Source organism: Haliotis rufescens, unplaced genomic scaffold (assembly GCF_023055435.1).
Source record: "Haliotis rufescens isolate VD_foot unplaced genomic scaffold, xgHalRufe1.0.p SCAF_4, whole genome shotgun sequence".
Classification (NCBI taxonomy): Eukaryota; Metazoa; Mollusca; class Gastropoda; order Lepetellida; family Haliotidae; genus Haliotis; species Haliotis rufescens.
In genome coordinates, this window is record NW_025964112.1 from 59,441,761 (window position 1) to 59,463,711 (window position 21,951).

General features: G+C 42.2%; 1 protein-coding gene across 2 annotated transcripts; it reads right to left on the bottom strand.

Annotated features, from left to right (window-relative positions):
• Positions 1 to 1,732: 1,732 nt before the first annotated feature.
• Positions 1,733 to 17,582, bottom strand: LOC124113774 (prolyl 4-hydroxylase subunit alpha-2-like). 2 transcript variants are annotated; one of them, XR_007218112.1, is made up of 14 exons: positions 17,330 to 17,582; positions 15,228 to 15,382; positions 13,135 to 13,475; positions 12,577 to 12,628; positions 11,921 to 12,057; positions 11,243 to 11,407; positions 9,588 to 9,634; positions 8,539 to 8,638; positions 6,202 to 6,255; positions 5,868 to 5,909; positions 5,400 to 5,468; positions 4,417 to 4,489; positions 2,630 to 3,052; positions 2,130 to 2,146 (listed from the first exon to the last, which is right to left on the bottom strand). XR_007218112.1 is itself a non-coding variant. In XM_046474294.2 (13 exons), exons 1-13 carry the CDS (start codon positions 17,533 to 17,535, stop codon positions 2,952 to 2,954), a joined length of 1,542 nt encoding a protein of 513 aa, XP_046330250.2. In that variant the 5' UTR covers positions 17,536 to 17,582; the 3' UTR covers positions 1,733 to 2,951. The 2 variants fall into 2 exon arrangements, 1 of the variants encoding a protein (XP_046330250.2); XM_046474294.2 differs by having other exon boundaries at positions 1,733 to 3,052.
• Between the last annotated feature and the right edge of the window lie 4,369 nt (positions 17,583 to 21,951).

Consider the following 21,951-nt stretch of genomic DNA (forward strand, 5'->3'; position numbering starts at 1 on the left):
TATCCCAAATATAACATTTGTTATGTTTGTATACATGATTCAATCAATAAATGAAACTAATTTTCTTCACTGATGACGTCACTTGGAGGCTGCTAACTATAGAGTATCGCCCCAAGGGGTTCAGTAGGTAGGGCAACTTAGGGCAACCGATATGTGACGTCAATCAGTTAACACGACCTAAAACTGGTCAACCAATGTTAACTTAGGTTATACCTTTGTCAACACGGGTTTACCTTGGTTAACAAATCGAACGCAATCGCTGTCGTGGAGTCAAAATGGGGGACGCGACGTCACGTGACTGCATATTGATGAGATTGATTCCAAATGTACAAGCGTCAACAATATTCACTCACACGCAACCTCTGAATGTCTAAATGTGAATACCGTGCGCCATGTGGTGTCAGCAGCCCCGACGTTTGAATTGATTTCACACACAAACCTGCCTGAGACTATAAAGTCCACACATTCAACCTGTTGCCACCCTTGCGGCCATTGTTGATCAGCCGGCTGTTGTGCTTCAGGCAGTGACTCGATCAGCCTGGTTCCCTGGGCATGCTGCGCTGGCGCTACAGTGTACCCTGGGAGCCAGGCTGTGACTCGGTGAGGATCGCCTGTCTTGTGATCAGCTGCCATTGCTACACATCGTGCGAAGAAACAACGATGAATTGTAAAACAGCTCTTATTTGAAATATGCTGTCAGCGGACAGTTTATGGCCAACTACGACTCTCATACAAAGATTGGATTGTGTGGTCTGTCTGCTAATCAACACATGGCCCTATTCTTTGTGGTTACTGTGAAATAGCTGGAAGAATTAGGTCTTCAGCAACCCATGCTTGCCGTAAAAGACGACTATGCTTGTCGTAAGCGGCAACTACCGGGATCGGGTGGTCAGGCTCGCTGACTTGCATGGTTGCAGCCTGGATCCCTGGGTACGTAGCGCCAGCGCAGCCTACACAGGGAACCAGGCTGACTTGGTTGATGCATATGTCATCGTATCCCAATTGCGTGGATCGATGCTCTCATGATGTCAATCACTGCATTGTCTGGTCAAGAATCGATTATTTACAGACCCCCGTCTTATAGTTGGAATATTAGTGACAAACAAACAAATAAACAAACAAACTGTGAAATAGTGTTCTCTAAATACACGGGCTTCACAAAGCACGACTCTCAGGTGTTTTCTTCATCTTGTCCGTTGGTTCACTGCCAAGTGACATTTGTCTTCCAGGTTAGAAAGATGCATCGAGTCCTCTGTTTCCTCAAATGGATATCAACATTTGAAATATTCAACCATTATGAAAAGAAATTTAGTGTTAGGGATACGAGTGTCCCATTGAGAAAGGCACTGCATTTTATGCGCAGAGTTGCGTCCCTTATTCATGCAAAGATTTGTTGATTCGCCCTGATTTGGATTTTTGGTTTATCAGTTCCATTCCCGTCCGTGTTCGTGAGTTTTCTCAACGCGATAAACATCTTCGTCCCCATACCTTTGGGCGTGCCTCCTATGTTCATCTGACACGTCGTGACAACGAGGTACAGTTCAAACGGTGCAAAGGGCAACTCACTGTTTACTCGGTTTACTTCTCCTGTATTTCAATATATACTACTCAAAAGAAGTTGAGAACACCCGGTGTTCCATTAAGTGGTATATATGATTACGTCACTTCGCGAGGTGACGTGTCGATAAGATGGAGTAAGCATGTAGGATCTATTGATAGACAACACATGAAAAATGTTTGAGTAAGGTTTATTTTATCATATTTATACACAACACGCAGCTCTTGTTTCCATAATCTAGAACACATGAACCTTGGTTCAGTTTTACGTATGACGCAAAGCTCCTACGGAGGCACATTTCAAATCATCAGTTTTTATTCATACGGCAAACACCAATTAGGGGTCAACCATTCGATATTCTGGGGGGGCCTTGGATCTTATCGAAAAAAATTAATTGTCACTGAAATTCTTAAAAACATATCGTTTTTAAAAGATTGTCTACCACAGAAATAACATTGTTGAAATGCCCATAGTTGTGATTGTAAAAATACCTAGTTCTGCAGTTGTAGCTAAAAAAGAATATCTGGTTTCAATACAAAATCCGAGACATCACGCCCCCCCCCCCCCCCCCCCCCCACACACACACACCTCCTCTCCCGGCCAAACACACTCACCCTCCAAAAGAATATCAAATGGTCGATCGTCCAAAGACAAAGCGTCCAGATGTGACACTTCATAAACCACCGAAAACAGTGGATGAACCGGAAGCTTGATACGATACTCCGTCAAACTAACTTTTTGTGTCAGCTAATATTTCAATGGACTAGGAGATAAGCATGGCCATAGATAATACAGAAACAAACGAGTCGAGATAAGTACTAAGTAAGTAAGTAAGTAAGTAAGTAGATATGCCTGATTAAGTACTCACGGCTCCGAGTAGCGTTGAAACCTATGCCAAGCCTACGCGTGTCAATGTCAATTTTAACACAAGTTTGTCCTTATTTATCTTATTGCAGAAGGACATAAAGACAATTAATATGGACACAAAATGAACTGTTGAACTTAAGTTAAGAGTTAAGAGACTACTGACTTTAAATTCTATCAGCAACACTCTCCCTCTCTCTCTCTCACACACACACACACACACATCTTGTCACAGGGTACATGTACATATAAAACACAGGGGTGCCGTTATACAAAACAAACTTAGCGCTACGTCTGTCGTAAGTCTATGTTAAGATATGGGAGTTACGATCACCTTAGCGCTAAGATCGCTTTGTACAACGGCACCCTGGTCCACTTCCCCACAATGTGAAGAATATACCAGCATAAGATCAGCCACTCTTACACTGGGATGGGCTTAGAATGAATGTGTCGAGTACGAGGGTGACTGATGCGTGGTGTGAACAACACCCTCTGCAATGATGAAGTCAGGAAGCCAAGCCAGTCCGAGTTAATACGCCAACTTCCATTTGCCGTCCTTATCCCACATGTTCTGGTCATAAAGGCGACACAAGCCCTTCACTTTCTTCTCGAATAGTGACTGAACCGCAACTGGAATCCAAGAATATACACATGGATGAAACTGCAAAGCTATTTTAGAAAGATTGGACTGGCACCGTTACATATAACATCTAACCTAAAAGTGAAGTGAGTGAGTACTGTTTTACGCCCCTTTAGCAATATTACAGCAATATAGCGGAAAGGGGTACCAGAAATGGTATGCATACATTGTACGCATGTGGGGATTCGAACCCGGGCCTTTGACTTGACGGCAGTGTTTGAAATACAAAATGGCCAGGCTGCCATCAAGACCCACCGATTTTAAAAGCTGCTGGTCCTAACCAATTCTTTGGGGCCTCATTTATAAAGACTTATTGTGACAATTAAATCGTAACGTGAATTTACTGCCGACCATAAGATTCCTAACCAACTCATTGGGGCTTCATTTAAAAAAACTTATTGTGACAATTAAATCGTAACGTGAATTTACTGCCGACCATAAGATTCCATACAAATTTGAAACTGCGGGCCCGACATGAGATCTACCTGCTACGGGCCTACGGGTAGGTGCTTTTTGCGAACACTGCGCGAACACTGCGCGAACGCTTTAACCACTCAGCTACCCCACGTTCCCTTCATTAGAGTCAGGCAATAGCCGGTCCATTGAAGCATCATAAGAGATCCATGCCGAAGATGCATCACTGCCGTGTAGACTAGCCAACACAGTTGTCGCAGCAGAGACGAGCATCATAACCTAGCTGCTTTATTCATGGCTAGTACACTCAGGGCTATAGTACAGTCTTGCTAGTACACCCGTGGTCGTACAATATGGCTTGCAGGCTCGTGGTAAGTGTAATTCAATTAATATATACACCCGGGAAAAAAACCCTATACATTCATGTTTGATGGTGGCGAAAAAGGAAACAAACAAGAAATGGTCATTCGATGGTGATGCATTTCAGCCTAGTAACGTTTTGATAACGTTTACAAGTTTGGGGTCAAATCCAATTTTCAAGTATATACTTTCTTTTACCCGGCGGTTTACTTATTGAACCCTGAGTTCTGCTGTCAAAAATGAGGAGACGAAACAAGATATTTTACCCTATTTTTTTTTTAATAACATAATGTTGTCGTTTATTTTAGAAAGGCTTGATATTTCCCTTGGCGTAGGGGAGCGGTTGGGTAGCCGAGTGGTTAAAGCGTTCGCTTGTCGCACCGAAGACCGGGGTTCGATTCCCCACATGGGTACAAGGCGCAAAGCCCAGTTTCAGCAATATCAATAAATATATTTAAATTGGTTTCTGTATCTATGTTAAGAAAATAGGACCATTAAAGGTGGTGTGTCTCCAAGCATGTATTGAAATAAAAGCGACAGAACACTTTCCATGTGAGGATCAAATCACTGTATTACTCACGCCATTGGACTCCATAAGATACGGGACAGATGTTCAGTGTGCTTCTAGTCGGGAAGAAGAATATAGTATTGCCCTAAAACAGAAACATTAGTCAGATAAAAACATGTAGAATTAATACGGCAAGACGTCACACCACACAGTGTGACGTCGCAATAAACGTCGAGTTCCATCATGCTCATTAAGCTGAAATTACACTCAGTCTGTAGTTTGGTCCGATTCCAAGATATTCCAAGATGTGTATATGTACAATACGCTACATTTGTACCAGTGTCAAAGGATCATTGTTCACTCGATTCCATTACTCAGCTCCTTTGGGAGTATACAACCGAAGATGCACATGAGGCGCAAGAAGGTTAACAATCACGTTACCATCTCATTCTACCTGGTACCAACTAACTGCTCGGTGAACACGGGCATATTTCGAACAAAGTCACTTGCCAAAAGAGACACCACCTAGTCCACTGTACAGCATTCAATACAGTAAAGTCTACTGACTAAATTTAACCTGTCATGTAGATCGCCGTGTCTTTACGGTTCCGGTACATTCTGTTTCTATTACCAGCTATTTATCTCGGGTTCTTGATTTAGTGCCCCTTGTAGGACAATTGCGAAAAATCGTTATTTTGTTCAAAATTGGGATTTTTTTAAAAGTTTATATTTTCATAAATTCAGAGGTATTTGAGATGGAATGCAATAAATAAAAACGAAGCATTAAAACCTGTTCCTATTTATTTGTCTTGTCCTATTATGTATTCATAAGGGAAAATAGGTTAATTCTTCGAGCCATACGATTAGTTATTAGTTTTATATATTAATGCACAGTAACAAGAATTAGGAGTAGGAATTGTTAAAGAATTGGGGACGAATATCGGCCACTGCGCAAGTCTGTATGAGACTCCGATGAGATAGTTTTCCGTTGGACGTTTCACCTTCATCCATGGACAGGGTAATACGTCTAAGCTAATTCAACACGTCAGACTCACAATGTTGGGAGTTATCTTTAGCTTGTATTTAGGAAATACAAATTCCCCGCCGTTGTATTCGTCGTCCAGCTGGAAGTAGATGAAGACACACAGTAGAATAATGCAACACGGCACAAGGGGCTGAAATATTCTAACAAACAAAATATAAAATTTTAAAAGTAATGATTAAGCAGTTGTTGTTGTTGTTATTTGTTTAACGCCGCACTGAGCAATATTCCAGCTATGTGACGGCGGTCTGTAAATAATCGAGTCTGGACCAACCAATCCAGTGATTGACACCGTGAACATCGAGCTACGCACATGGGATATGATGACATACATTAACCAAGTTAAGCGCTGGAATATTGCTGAGTATGTCGTTTAACAAACAAACAAACATAAACAAACAAACAAATTAATTTAAAGAAATCACGACTGTTGATATGAACTGACTGAATATCTACACTAGTACAACCTTTATCTACTTACAAAGGTAAAGAAAGACCCAACGTGGGAGCCAAGATTCGGCAACTGGAATAAAAAGAGAAGTTCACTTGTCATCACATCTTCAATCTCCCCCTACAATGATTGAATTATCCCCTACTCGGAAGAACGCAACACTTTTTATGGATAAGTTGCTTTCCCTAAAAATGGTCATGTCAAAATTCAGCTTTTCATATTTGCACAATGTTGGATAGGGGTCATTGCCTCTGGTATCACTGCGTGGTGTGTTTGGAATGATGCCACTATTTACCAGGAGTGTGGCTGACGTGTGACTGGCAGCTGGTTGTCTTACACAAGAACTCACGGCCTCAGTACTCACGTTTTCTCGATCTTTAGGCCTGAAATACATGCCTTCCAGGCTGATCTGTCGGATCTAGAATACAGACACATCATATCACATCAGTATAAGGCAGCATAGCATAGCATAGCATAGCATAGCATAGCATAGCATAGCATAGCATAGCATAGCATAGCATAGCATAGCATAGCATAGCATAGCATAGCATAGCATAGCATAGCATTACGACGATACAATTCTTAATACATCCATTGAGCCAACACAAAAGTTCCCCCTACACATGTAATACATTATTGACTGTTCAGAGCTTAATACAACAAAGGTGACAGATGTTTGCTGTAGCTATAGCTAACAGTTCGTTTACAATAGATGTAGCTACAATGACGTTTTTTATTGTAGAATGATGTACCCATAACGGATTCTCATAGAAAGTGCTATATTGAATAGTTACTGTAGATATAGCTATAATGAATAGTTACTGTAGATATAGCTATAATGAATAGTTACTGTTGATATAGCTATAATGAATAGTTACTGTAGATATAGCTATAATGAATAGTTACTGTAGATATAGCTATAGAGACTGTTTACAGTAGAAGCAGCCGTGATTGTTAACTGTAGATGTAGCTGTGACTGTTTACTGGAGACATAGCTACAGAGAATGTTTACGGGAGATGTTGCTGTTACTGTTTACTGGAGACATAACTACAGAGAATGTTTACTGGGGATGTAGCTGTGACTGTTTACTGGAGATGTAGCTATAGAGAATGTTTACTGGAGTTGTAGCTGTGACTGTTTACTGAAGACATAGCTACAGAGAATGTTTACTGTAGGTGTAGCTGTGACTGTTTACTGGAGATGTAGCTATGGAGAATGTTCACAGGAGACATAGCTACAGATAATGTTTACTGTAGGTGTAGCTGTGAGCGTTGACTGGAGACATAGCTACAGATAATGTTTACTGTAGGTGTAGCTGTGACTGTTTACTGGAGATGTAGCTATGGAGAATGTTCACAGGAGACATAGCTACAGATAATGTTTACTGTAGGTGTAGCTGTGAGTGTTGACTGGAGACATAGCTACAGATAATGTTTACTGTAGGTGTAGCTGTGAGTATTGACTGGAGACATAGCTACAGATAATGTTTACTGTAGGTGTAGCTGTGAGTATTGACTGGAGACATAGCTACAGATAATGTTTACTGTAGGTGTAGCTGTGAGCGTTGACTGGAGACATAGCTACAGATAATGTTTACTGTAGGTGTAGCTGTGAGCGTTGACTGGAGACATAGCTACAGATAATGTTACCGTAGGTGTAGCTGTGAGCGTTGACTGGAGACATAGCTACAGATAATGTTTACTGTAGGTGTAGCTGTGAGCGTCGACTGGAGACATAGCTACAGATAATGTTTACTGTAGGTGTGGCTGTGAGCGTTGACTGGAGATGTAGCTATGGAGAATGTTTACTGTAGGTGTAGCTGTGAGCGTTGACTGGAGATGTAGCTATGGAGAATGTTTACTGTAGGTGTAGCTGTGAGCGTTGACTGGAGACATAGCTACAGATAATGTTTACTGTAGGTGTAGCTGTGAGCGTTGACTGGAGATGTAGCTATGGAGAATGTTTACTGTAGGTGTAGCTGTGAGCGTTGACTGGAGATGTAGCTATGGAGAATGTTTACTGTAGGTGTAGCTGTGAGCATTGACTGGAGACATAGCTACAGATAATGTTTACTGTAGGTGTAGCTGTGAGCGTTGACTGGAGATGTAGCTATGGAGAATGTTTACTGTAGGTGTAGCTGTGAGCGTTGACTGGAGACATAGCTACAGATAATGTTTACTGTAGGTGTAGCTGTGAGCGTTGACTGGAGATGTAGCTATGGAGAATGTTTACTGTAGGTGTAGCTGTGAGCGTTGACTGGAGATGTAGCTATGGAGAATGTTTACTGTAGGTGTAGCTGTGAGCGTTGACTGGAGACATAGCTACAGATAATGTTTACTGTAGGTGTAGCTGTGAGCGTTGACTGGAGACATAGCTACAGATAATGTTTACTGTAGGTGTAGCTGTGAGCGTTGACTGGAGATGTAGCTATGGAGAATGTTTACTGTAGGTGTAGCTGTGAGCGTTGACTGGAGACATAGCTACAGATAATGTTTACTGTAGGTGTAGCTGTGAGTGTTGACTGGAGATGTAGCTATAGAGAATGTTTACTGGAAATATAGCTATGGAGAATGGTCACAGGAGATATAGCTACAGAGACTGTTTACTGGAGATGTAGCTATAGAGACTGTTTACTGTAGATGTAGCTATAGAGACTGTTTACTGTAGATGTAGCTAGTCTGTATTTCCTGCTTGTCTCACCTCGACGCTTCCCTCCACAAAGGGCCATGTTAGCGGAGACTTGAGGTGCATGAATCTTGAAGCATACTGTTTATATGCATACGTAGGGAGCGGCCGAAACCTGAAATATACATTACATGCCACATCTTACAAAGTACCTACTGAGGAGACATGCATTGGGAGATCCAAGTATCAGGGCCCGTGCCACAAAGCGATCTTAGCGCTAAGGCGATCGTAACTCCCATACTTTAACATAGATGTACACTGATCTAAGATAGCTTTGTGGAACAGTGCCTGGTATCTGTTTTCCCCTATTATTCATTACTGAAGCACACGCGTTGTTAAGGCAGGGGGGGTGGATTATCCAACGTGCTTATTAGGTCGGATTATCCAACGTGCGTATAAGGTTGGATTATCCAACGTGCGTATTAGGTTGGATTATCCAACGTGCTTATTAGGTCGGATTATCCAACGTGCGTATAAGGTTGGATTATCAAACGTGCGTATTAGGTCGGATTATCCAACGTGCGTATAAGGTTGGATTATCCAACGTGCGTATTAGCTTGGATTATCCAACGAGCTTATTAGGTCGGATTATCCAACGTGCGTATTAGGTTGGATTATCCAACGTGCTTATTAGGTCGGATTATCCAACGTGCGTATTAGGTGTGTAATATCCGACTATGCGTTAGATCCAATTAAGCTCCGTTTTAGCTTTCATTAACTAGCCACAAATAAATAAATTGTCAACTCGTTGCGTAATGATTCACGTATAATTCTCCCATATATCATATATATTCCAGATGCTATTGAAAACACATCGGGACTTACATTATTTATACAGTATTGTTGAACACATTTAAATGTATCTTGGGTATATTTTTAAATGCAAGACATATGTAAAATCAAACATTATTCATGAGGGATTCTTTGACTGAAGTAATTGAAGTCATACGCGCATTCTGATTGGTTAGTCGCATTTTCGCACGTGACATTCATTGACAGGAGGACGAGTCTTCTTGCAGGTTACGGAAAGGGGCGAGTGGTGACGAATGAGGGCGGCTACTTACGTGAAGTCCGGGGACTGGTAGAGGTTCCTCGTTGCCATCTCGCGGTACTGAAACAGACCAGTTCCGGTACTTACAGAAAACATTTCAAAACCACCAGTACTTCCACTCAGTGTATGAAGAACACAAAGTAATTTCCAAAGTTAACAGGCCAGAGGGTTTCTTGATAAAAACATATTGCAAGCCCTTATCACATTTTACTGGCCCTACTTGTGTCTACAACCAACATAGTTGTGTGAACCTGTGTTTTGAGACCATTGCAATAAACAAGGTCGGGGCTGATTAGTTGCTTCGTACTATACGTTTTCCTGACGTTTGTGGTGGTTCTTAGACTTTCACACGCATCGCTAAAACCGCATGTACATGTATATCAGTCATAATCAGTCTACAGCAAAAACCCAGTTTGTTACTTCAGGTGGGTTTCCCATAAACTACGAAATGAAACAAAACAACAACAGACTTTGTCCTTAAATGACGCCTTAACTGACTTATTGATTACTAGATATAAAAATGTATTGACTCGAATTATCAACAAGACAATCGGATCAGCTTTACGGAAATGTTACTGGCCCAATTGAAAAGTCGTTTGGCATTTGACAAGTGGGCGGTAGCTATTTCGAATATAGTTTCACCATTCACACTGGTACCAAGCTCACTACTACTACTACTACTACTACTACTACTTTGCTTGTCAGCAATATTCAAGCTATATGACGACAATCCAGTGATTGATATTATGAGCATCCATCCACGCAATTGGGATACGATGACATGCATTTACTAAGTCAGCGAGCCTGACCACCCGATCTCGTTCGTCGCCTCATACGACAAGCATGGGTTGCTGAAGACTACTACTACTACTACTGCTGTTGCTGCTGCTGCTGCTGTCGCCGCCCCTTGGAAACTTCGGGTTGGAATTGGTTTCCAGCAAACCTAGGCTGGTCGTAAGAGCCGACTTAATGCAACGGGTGGTCAGTCTCGGTGACTTGGCCCGACGGCTCGATTCGTAGATCATAACATCAATCACTGGATTGTCTGACCGAAACACGATTATTTACAGGACACCGTCATACAGATAGAATACTGCCGAGTGCGGCGTTAAACCAACAAACTACTTCTGCCACTATTATCAACACTGCTACTACTACCATTGCTTCAGCAGCAACAACTACTACTACTACCACTACTATTACTATAACTACAGAAACAATTACTACTACCACTACTACAACAACGGCTACAGCCATTACTACAACAATATTAAAATTACTACAGCAACAACTACTACAACAACAACTACTACTACTACAACTACTACTACTACTAAAGCAACAATAATTACTACAACAACCACTACAACAGCAACTACTACCATTACTACTGCAACAACAACCGTTACTACCATTACTACTACTCCCACTACTACAACAACAACTACTACCATTACTACAGCAACAACAACTACTATTACTATTACTACAGCAAAAACAACAACTACTACCACAACTACTCCTTCTACTGCTACTATTACAATAGCAACAATACCTACTACAACCAAAACTACAACAACTACTACCGTTTCTACAGCAACAACCACTACTACTACCACTACTACTACTCCCACTGCGACATCAATAACAACTACTGGCACTACTCACGGCTTTTGTTGCAATTCTCTTCATTACTTTGAGGAACTGCGGCTGTATGGTTGAGTGGAATTCCACAATGGGTGGATCCATGTGATGGTACTCTGCCTTCTCAAACACCAGGAAGTAACGGGTGGGGAGCAGGACACAGTGTAGGCGGGACATCTGGGCGGAGCTCTGTGGGCAGACAGCGACACGTCAGCATAGCGATCGTTTTTGACGTATTCTTGAACATCTTCCATACTTTGAACATTCAGTAAATGTCTAAATATTACTTTATTTAGTTATACCAGTCAGACGGTGTGTGTTGGTCACATCGAAGGCTGGGATCGATTCCCGACTTGGGTACAATTTGTAAAGCCCATTCCGAGGCCAACTTGTACAAAGCAATCTCATCACTGAAGCTATTGTAGGTGTATGTTAAAGTATGGGACAGAAGATGGTCTTAATGCTAAGATCGCTTTGTGCAAGTGGGCCATGATGTCCCGTGTTCCGGAATATTGATAGAATAACGCAAAACTCATGTAACATGAACTGCCCATTAAAATCCTTTCAGTTCTCAGGCCAATCAATGTCGATTTTTCACTAAAAGCCACATGCACGCACGCACGCACGCACGCACGCACGCACGCACGCTCGCTCGCACACACACACACCACCCCTGGATATTGTGTCCATCTGTAGTGTCACCTTCCTCCTCTCTCCCCTGCAAGTCTCGTAGTATTTGACGTTCCGGGCGCCGAAGAGGACCTCCTTGCCCCTGGACTTGCTCCTCAGCCTCCCTGCGTAAAACCGACGGCTTCTTAGGGCACCTTTGTCTTCTGGATCTACAGCCAAGCCAAAGTACAACCGTACAGAAGAGTAACATTTCCAGGAAAAGTATTGTCATCTTGTACTGTGTACCAACATACTGTTACAGACAGAGGAGAACGATTAACTCAGAGGTCTTATCGTTCCATACCGTGATTCTGCTGCCGGACTGTAGTCCGCCATTTTAATTTAATGGGGACTGTGTTCCATTGTTTCGTGCAATTATTTGCCAAATCCTAGCCATTGTAATTAATACCTTATGTAAAACACAGACATTGTCCTCGCGCACTTAGGACAACCATTAACTGTTATATAATACATCATAAAATTACGAACTAGCAAACAAACAAAGTAGTATTTAAGGGACTTGAATTTAATTTGCCGGTACTGGCAAATAGCTTAAGACTATTCTGTTAAATATGTTGAACTGTCAAAGGGATGTTTTGGTCACGACAACACACGTGGCAGCTTTCTTACATCTCACAGATACGGTATATGTACAGAGGGCATCTTTCATTAGATAATAGCTACTTTACCCATTGAAAGAACTTTGTCTATCATTTGAACTGCCTCTTCCAGTTTATTCATCTGAAATAAAACGATATTTGGTTATAGTGCTGTCAACTCTTCGCCTTAGTTTCTGGTTTGAGAGTCATGATCTGGATGAACAATTTAGAAAAAAAATATACTGTAAACAAACAGAAAAAGGAAGTGAGTGATTATTGCTGAACGCCGCATCAGCCATCTTGGATCTATTCGCGGCGAACAAAATAAGCACCGTCGTGCATCGCAACATCATGTCAAATACTACTGATATAGTGAGTGTGTGAGTTGGGTTTAACGGCCATTTGAACAACTTGATGTGGGGATACAACGTGATTACGCAAGTCTTAGACGTTTACCACTTTGATGAAACCCACGATCAGTGACCTAGGTATGGTGCTGAAGATCCAAGGATCCTAATCAGGGGAATCAGATTCAGCGGATCCTGACATGACTAAGGGACACAGTTCTGCATAGCCGATTGCGAACACAACCTTGTCCCGATTCCCGACAACTGCTACAAGATAGATCCACTATGTACGAACCAATACCTCATAGTATGACGATGCAGCTATCTTGAACGCCTTCGGTGAATTGCAGTACTCGCTCCCGGGGTTTTTCTTGCATTCTTTAAGGACTCGCTCTACAACGTTCGTCGTGAACAGGAACTGACCCCCGCTGAACGCCCCCCAGGCCAAATCTATGAGGTCTTCAATGATCACTGGTTGCAGGGACTTCCGGCCTCTGATGACCCCGGCGTAGATGTCATCAAAAGTCATGTTCTCTGTGTACTGGATGTGGGCGATGCCAAGGGCAACTCGCATCAGGTCGTCTCTGGTCGGCATATTGTTGTTGATATTGGCCAATCTAGCCTTCAGCTGGGGGATATTCCCTGGAATTGTACAGACACGGACTACACATATGATTAAGACTGTGTTTTCATGCCATCACACATGTCTCTCTAAACAGTAGCGGATGAAAAGCAAACGAATTCCGACTACGCACATATAAGCTTGGACCATGGCCGCCTACATTCCTACACGGCTCCCTACAGCTACCCACATTCCTACACGGCTCCCTACAGCTACCCACATTCCTACACGGCTCCCTATAGCTACCCACATTTCTAACAAGGCTCCCTATAGCTACCCACATTCCTACACGGCTCCCTACAGCTGCCCACATTTCTACACGGCTCCCTATAGCTACCCACATTCCTACACGGCTCCCTATAGCTACCCACATTTCTACAGGGCTCCCTATGTCTACCCTCATTTCTGATACGGCTCCCTATAGCTACCCACATTCCTACACGGCTCCCTATAGCTACCCACATTCCTACACGGCTCCCTACAGCTACCCACATTTCTACAGGGCTCCCTACAGCTACCCACATTCCTACACGGCTCCCTATGTCTACCCTCATTTCTGATACGGCTCCCTATAGCTACCCACATTCCTACACGGCTCCCTATAGCTGCCCACATTCCTACACGGCTCCCTATAGCTGCCCACATTCCTCCACGGCTCCCTACAGCTGCCCACATTCCTACACGGCTCCCTACATCTGCCCACATTTCTACACGGCTCCCTACAGCTGCCCACATTCCTACACGGCTCCCTACAGCTGCCCACATTCCTACACGGCTCCCTACAGCTGCCCACATTCCTACACGGCTCCCTATAGCTCCCCACATTTCTACAGGGCTCCCTACAGCTACCCACATTCCTACACGGCTCCCTACAGCTGTCCACATTCCTACACGGCTCCCTATAGCTGCCCACATTCCTACACGGCTCCCTATAGCTACCCACATTCCTACACGGCTCACTATAGCTACCCACATTCCTACACGGCTTCCTACAGCTGCCCACATTCCTACACGGCTCCCTATAGCTACCAACATTTATACAGGGCTCCCTATAGCTGCCCACATTCCTACACGGCTCCCTATAGCTGCCCACATTCCTACACGGCTCCCTACAGCTACCCACATTTATACAGGGCTCCCTACAGCTACCCACATTCCTACACGGCTCCCTATGTCTACCCTCATTTTTAACACGGCTCCCTTTGTCTACCCTCATTTCTGATACGGTTCCCTATAGCTACCCACATTTCCGACATGGCTTCCTATAGCTACCCACATTTCTGACACGGCTCCCGATATATACCCACATTTCAAACACGGCTCCCTAAAGCTACCCACATTTCTGACACAGCTCCCTAAAGCTACCCGCATTTCTGACACATTTCCCTATAGCTACCCACATTTCTAACACGGCTCCCGATATCTACCCACATTTCTATCACGGCTCCCTAAAGCTACCCGCATTTCTGACACAGCTCCCTAAAGCTACCCGCATTTCTGACACAGCTCCCTAAAGCTACCCGCATTTCTGACACATTTCCCTATAGCTACCCACATTTCTAACACGGCTCCCGATATCTACCCACATTTCTATCACGGCTCCCTAAAGCTACCCGCATTTCTGACACAGCTCCCTAAAGCTTCCCGCATTTCTGACACGGCTCCCTATAGCTACCCACATTTCTAACACGGCTCCCTAAACCTACCCGCATTTCTGACACAGCTCCCTAAATCTACCCGCATTTCTGACACAGCTCCCTATGTCTACCCACATTTCTGACACGGCTCTCCGGTCCATATGATCTGTAGCGTGGACTTCCACTCTCTGCAGAGGCGCCTCGTCAGATGGAACACATTGATTGGGTGGCTCAGGTACTCGCTCATATTCGAGATGTTCCGGTGAATCACCTTGTTCTTCTCCACGGTTCTGGAACATGTCGACAAAATACCCCTCAGCACAAAAAAGTTAGGTGAGGTGAAACGGGACTTAACCTCGCGTCTAAATGCGTGCGTGCGTGCGTGCGTGTGTGTGTTTGTGTGTGGCTGCTTGTACTTGTCCGGACTAAAGCCGATTTCATAGAGGTAGCCCACTGAGATACGATGCCGCAGTTTAAAATGAATACTCCGCTCAAACACAGCAAACTGACTGTTGATGCATGTCATCGTATACCAATTGCGTGGATCGATGCTCATGGTGTCAATCACTTGACTGTCTTGTCCAGACTTGATAATTTACAGACCGCAGGCACTTAGTTTGAATAATGCTGAGAGCGGCGTTAAACAAAAAAAACAACAAAGAATACAAGCAAACAGAGTCATAGTACTTCAAGCAAAATTATTCAAGATTTCTACCTGATGAGATTTCGTAGTAACATTTGGTTTGTTTGTTGGTTTGGTTTCTTTCTTCAGTGAGCGAGTGATCGAGTGAGTTGTGTTGAACGCCGCTTTGAACAGTATTTCAGTTATATCACGGCGAGTCAGCTAAATGTTGGAGGGAATCCCGAAGTGATGCAGGTCTTAGACGTTTACCACTTTGGTGAAATCCACGAACACGGGTATGGTATAAATGATATCAATTTAACGAATTAAAAAAAGAAACGGAAACGGAACGGAAACTTTTATTTCTTAAATACTGTTATACTTCGAATGCTTTAATCGCAATATTGTCATGATTGTTATAACTGTACATGCGCGATGTTATTCACGCGTTATATCCGTCAACACGTGCGAGTTATTGTGATGGCATGTTGTGACTTGGTAACATCTGGCGCACAATGTGGCACGCAGGAAATAGAGGAGAGCATCGATTATCTCCCTTTACAGTAGCCACGCTCAATTTTACAGGCGATGCGTTGGCAGTGCTGTGTCCATTTCTATATTCATGACATCAGTACAATATAACGAATGCATGTCCATTAGATTCAGCTAGCATGTAAATACAGTTTTTAACATTCCGAATCAAGAAAGTTTAACGTGAATGTTACGTTGTTAGTGCCATCAAGGCATAGGTGTCATAATCAGGAGAAAATGATTCGTAAAAGAGCTGATTCAATTTTATTTGTAGGTTTATCAGTAAATAGTATATTTCTTTGATCAAATGCTTATGAAAATGTACTGATAAATCAGTCCCTGTTTCTACTGTATATAACTAACATGGACACCACTGATGAAATATTTATAGTTAGAACTTGATGAAATCGTTCGTTCCCATTGAAACTGAAACTGCCACCCTTCACACTGTGTTATTTTCTACACAATATATTATGGGATGAAGAGTGAGTGAATTGGGTTTTACGCCGCATTTTAGCATTTACCAGCCATATCAAGACGAAGGTCACAGTGAACGGCCTTCACACAACGACCCATGTGGACAATCGAACCCGGGTATAGGTGAGACAAGCTAACGCTTTAGCCACAACGTACCCAAACCGATGTAATAATGTAAGATGTAATAACAGACTCAAGCTATTGTATACCCATTGGTGTCCGGGAAATACGTGATAGAGTGGTTGGTGAACAGTCCAGACCCCGTTAATCGGACCTCCCATGTTCCACACGATCTTTGTGGGAACGCCCGAAACCAAGGGAACACCTCTCCATGCCGTAAATACAGAATTATGCTGATCAGGTTGATTTCACAAGGATCGGTGCAGTCCGGATTAACAAGGTTCCGCTGGACACTCGGAAAGACGGATTGAACCCATCTCTTCATAGATCAGTTCTTACTCCTTAGCTATGCTTCCATGATTTATGTAGCGTTATAAGCATGGACTCGCGGGTGGATATGGCGTAAAACATGTCCATTATTATTATCATTATTATCAACATGATGATGATGATGATGATTATTATTATTATTATTATTATTACTCACTTTTTCATTCCTCCGAGGTTATGGGGGTCCTCGCCTTGGTGGGCGAAATGTTCCTCACGAAGAAATACGTCAGAGAGCGCTATAACTTCAGATTCGATGTAAAAAAGCTTTTCCAAATTTGACATAGAAGTAAATTTGCCCCTGTTTGCACAACAGACAGCCCCGAGGGCAAACACAACCAGCAAACACCTCAATGTCGACGCCATTTCTGGTTATGTCTCTATGCTGGAACGTAAGGTATCAGATGTTGGCATGTTATGGTGACGTAGTGCACACGAGCTTGGAGCACGTGGCGCGTGAGTTGGCCGCACAGATGGTGTCACCATTGTTGGTGGGTTATTGGAAGTCGATTTTCCAAGTACTCTACACACAACATTGTTATAGACCTATAGACGTGTCGAAATGAAAAAGAGTTGTCCCCCTTCCGTTTGGACAACGGAAGGTTGAACGAAGATCACTGCAGATATCCGAATATTTACTCCTAACCATCTGGTTTATTTGCATTCTTGAACTGGCTTTAAGACAGGAGGGATGTTTTATCGATTGTAGTTTCTTCATCTGGAACTGTACAGGTGTCAAATGTCTCAACGTGTTACAGCGATAAAGGATATTGTGTTGTTATTTCATCTATATTTTGGGCGTGAGTCAGGGTAACGGTCGCATTGAGACGCTCAGTCACCGTGTCACTTCAATGCGGGGTAAGCCCAAAAGGAGCTCGAGTAGATCGTAAATGTTTTCCATCTTCCTGACACCCAGGGGCACGGGCATTATGTTGACAAACCAAGGATGATAATCAGGGCGAAGTCGGTATCCGAACTCCAAATCACTGGATCATTGTGGACTAAGGGACGCAACTCTGCATTGAGACTTGCGATGCCTTAAAGTGCCAGCGAATCTTGGTATTACATATCAACTTGACTTTGAATTGCGTGTTAAGAGGCCTTAACCCTCAGGACCACCCGTGTATTCTCCATATCATATTGATATTGGTGATCTTAATAAATTGACATAAATTAATATATTTATCTTTCATGCATGAGGGAAAAATTGTATTTTTACGAATATTTTTACATTCGATGTATGTATGTGTGTGTGTGTGTGTGTGTGTGTGTGTGTGTGTGTGCGTACGTGTTTTACACCTAAAATTTACACCAAAAAGCACATTTGTGTATAAGTAAACTTCAATTTACCATCTATGCAGTAAATTATTAATTCAAACTCTACACGGACGAACGTAATATATTCATTGCCTAATTTGAAAATCGGAATCCTTACGTGGTCGATGGTTTTGTGACGAAAGCAAACCGCGTTTACACAATTAGTTTCATTACAATGATAGAACGCCTCGCGTTAAAATATTAAAAAATAAATAACCATCGCATTCTACGAATGAACATGTAAAAACACATAAAAGTAATATTATCGATTCGTTTTAATGTAAATATTTCATTTGGCATTTCGTTTCTTGCATGGAAGTCGAAAATGTTATAGATAGATAGATAGATAGATAGATAGATAGATAGATAGATATGAACGATCCCAAAATGCAGGAAAATAGCGTTTAAGAGCATCTAATTTGTAACATTTTCTGGGGGAGCATGCTTTTAACACACACACACACACACACACACACACACACACACACACCAGCCCCACCCACCCTCACGGGCCTCACATATTGTACCCATATGGGGATACGAACCAGGTCTTCGGCGTGACGAGCGAACGCTAAACCACCATCGCCCTGTATATAGCTATAATATAATAATAATAATAATAATAATAATAATAATAATAATAATATGCGGTAAATGTTTACGAAACTGCCCACCAACAGGTTTAAGTAATGCTCACGAATCACACAGGACACAAAGTAGTTCCCCTTTCCCTGTGTGGACAGAATGTGAAACAGCGCTAAAGAAACTGAAAGCGTTACTAAATTAATGTAATGTATGCTCACAGCGTCGAATAGCTGATGTCCAAACACATAAAACACACAATAGCACCAACACTGTTCATCCACCCAATACAAGCACAAACGTTTCTTTAATAAACACAAATATACCCTGAATACGCACATGTAAGGAGAGTGAGATGGATTTTACGCCGCTTTTAGCAATATTTCAGCAAAATCACGACGGGGCTCATTCGAAAAGGGTTTCATATATACCTATGTGGGGAATCAAACCCGGGCCTTCGGAGTGACGAGTGAACGCTTTAACCACTAGGCTACCCCACCACCCCTATGTATATGTACACCCAGAATTCCTTCTGAAATTAAATAGATTTGCAACTACTCAATTTCAAGATTCTTAATCACGTGTTTGAATTACGCAGCAAGTCCGTTTCAACATACTGCTAACAATCCTGTCCCAACCATTAAAACTCCAACGAAACATTCTCATTAAGAATGAATGAATGAATGAATACTCTTTATTTCCCCCAATGATTTGGAGAGTAGTACATACAATTACATTACATTATTTGACAACTGCAATGACAAAATACATGTAAGTACAACAGATTGAGCTGGGTAAGCAGTAATGAAGTGATGCGTGAAACTATATTTACATGATGTGTGACATAGCTTCACAAATACAATATGGATGTTAAGTTCCATGAGCTGACATGTTTAGCCACGACACTCATGAATGTTGCCCAGCTGTCAAGTGCTATGTCTTGGACCACATCTGTAATAGCACCGAGGTATGTCAGAATCTTGACTGCATCACTAGACGTCACAGACAGTCTATTCTGTTAGCGTGTTGAGACCTGGCCTATTAAGAAACACAACGAGTACTCTCTCGACTTTCCGACTGGCAGTCAGAACAGTCACGTATAATATATCAGCGGTAATGAGACCCATAACACAGACATCACATACATAATACTCTACTTCATGTTCAATGTTTTAATATTTTGGATTATTTTTTTATTTATTCCCTGATGTCATCCAATGTCTTTTGTACTGTGGCCCTTAAATATCTGTGTAAAAAAAATGATTTATGATGTACTCGTACATATTGTTGACATCTAATTACATTATGTGAGTGAGTGAGGTTGGTTTAACGCCGCTTTTAACAGTATTCCGATTATATCGCGGCGTGTCAGCTTAATGTCGAATGAAAGCCTAAAATGATGCAGGTCTCAGACGTTTACCACTTCGGTGAAACCCACGAGCACGGTTTAGTGCTGACAAACCAAGAAACATAATCGGGGCGAAGCGGGATTCGAACCCACAATCATAGGTTTCTGGCGTGCCCTAGAGACGCAACTCTGCGGCGCCTTAGACGACTGGGCCACCCGTGCCCCCTAATTAAATTATGCTTTGCTCGGTCAGAATGGGCCAACATTGTCTTATAGACAGCAAACCCTCGCTAATCCGGAAAACCAGCTCCGAGTTTATTACTCGGCGTCTAAGCTAATACAAAAGGATATATTATACCTTAACTATTATCCGATAATCCGAAAAGTAGTTAATCCAGGCGATTTCACGATTGGGGACGATCGGATTAACAAGGTTTAAATGTATTTAAAAACATATACTAGATTAAATGTCACGTCTGAACAAACTCCATACCCAACACTCTATTTATTAACTATTTTTGAAGTATTCTTTAATACTGAATCGACATCGACGAAATTGAAATATGCAGCTTATCAGCGAGAATATATGATAATATGCTAATTTCATAATCATATGTTAAAACGCTGTATTTTAAATATTAAGTTTAGCTTTTGTTCCATGATTTACGGGTATGTTATACGGGCCCATTTTTCAGATAATGTATGACAACTTAAGTTGTGATGTAGGAACACTACATGTGCCTTGTATACGCCAGACAAATATGTTACAGTAAATGGGCTTTTCTAGAAAGGGGGCGTGGCTCTGGCGAGTAAACAAGTCAGAATGTCAGCGTGACAAATGTGACCTTTGTTAGCACGTGAAACGTCGTCACATCATTTGTCACGACCGTGATCTGGTTGGCGTATGTGCGTGGCAGGGTTATGGTTATACGACCCGGGCAGCATAACCGTATGAAACACCTTTTACAGCATACGACATACTCGAGGAAATACATAAACATGATATATTAATCAGAGACAAGGTCGTGGGTATTTCCTTGCAATTGTGTGGGACTAGACAATGACAAAGTACATGTCAACATATGTTGATTGCGATGTCCTGCGTAAACAATGCATCTGGACGTCACTGAGTTGAAACTATTCTATCAATTTAACGTAAACTGTTGCATTAAAGCTACTCTTTGACTATTCTACCAATTTAACGTAAACTGTTGCATTAAAGCTACTCCTTGACTATTCTATCAATTTAACGTAAACTGTTGCTTTAAAGCCACTCCTTGACTATTCTATCAATTTAACGTAAACTGTTGCATTAAAGCTACTCCTTGACTATTCTATCAATTTAACGTAAACTGTTGCATTAAAGCTTCTCCTTGACTATTCTACCAATTTAACGTAAACTGTTGCATTAAAGCTACTCCTTGACTATTCTACCAATTTAACGTAAACTGTTGCATTAAAGCTACTCCTTGACTATTCTACCAATTTAACGTAAACTGTTGCATTAAAGCTACTCCTTGACTATTCTACCAATT

Coding starts and splice junctions, on each gene's coding strand:
- LOC124113774 (XM_046474294.2), bottom strand. CDS start 17,535: ATGGCGTCGACATTGAGGTGTTTGCTGGTTGTGTTTGCCCTCGGGGCT. Junction 12,629..13,134: donor CTGCATCGTCATACTATGAG/GTATTGGTTCGT, acceptor GTTTTATTTCAG/ATGAATAAACTGGAAGAGGC. Junction 5,910..6,201: donor GGCCTAAAGATCGAGAAAAC/GTGAGTACTGAG, acceptor TTTTTATTCCAG/TTGCCGAATCTTGGCTCCCA.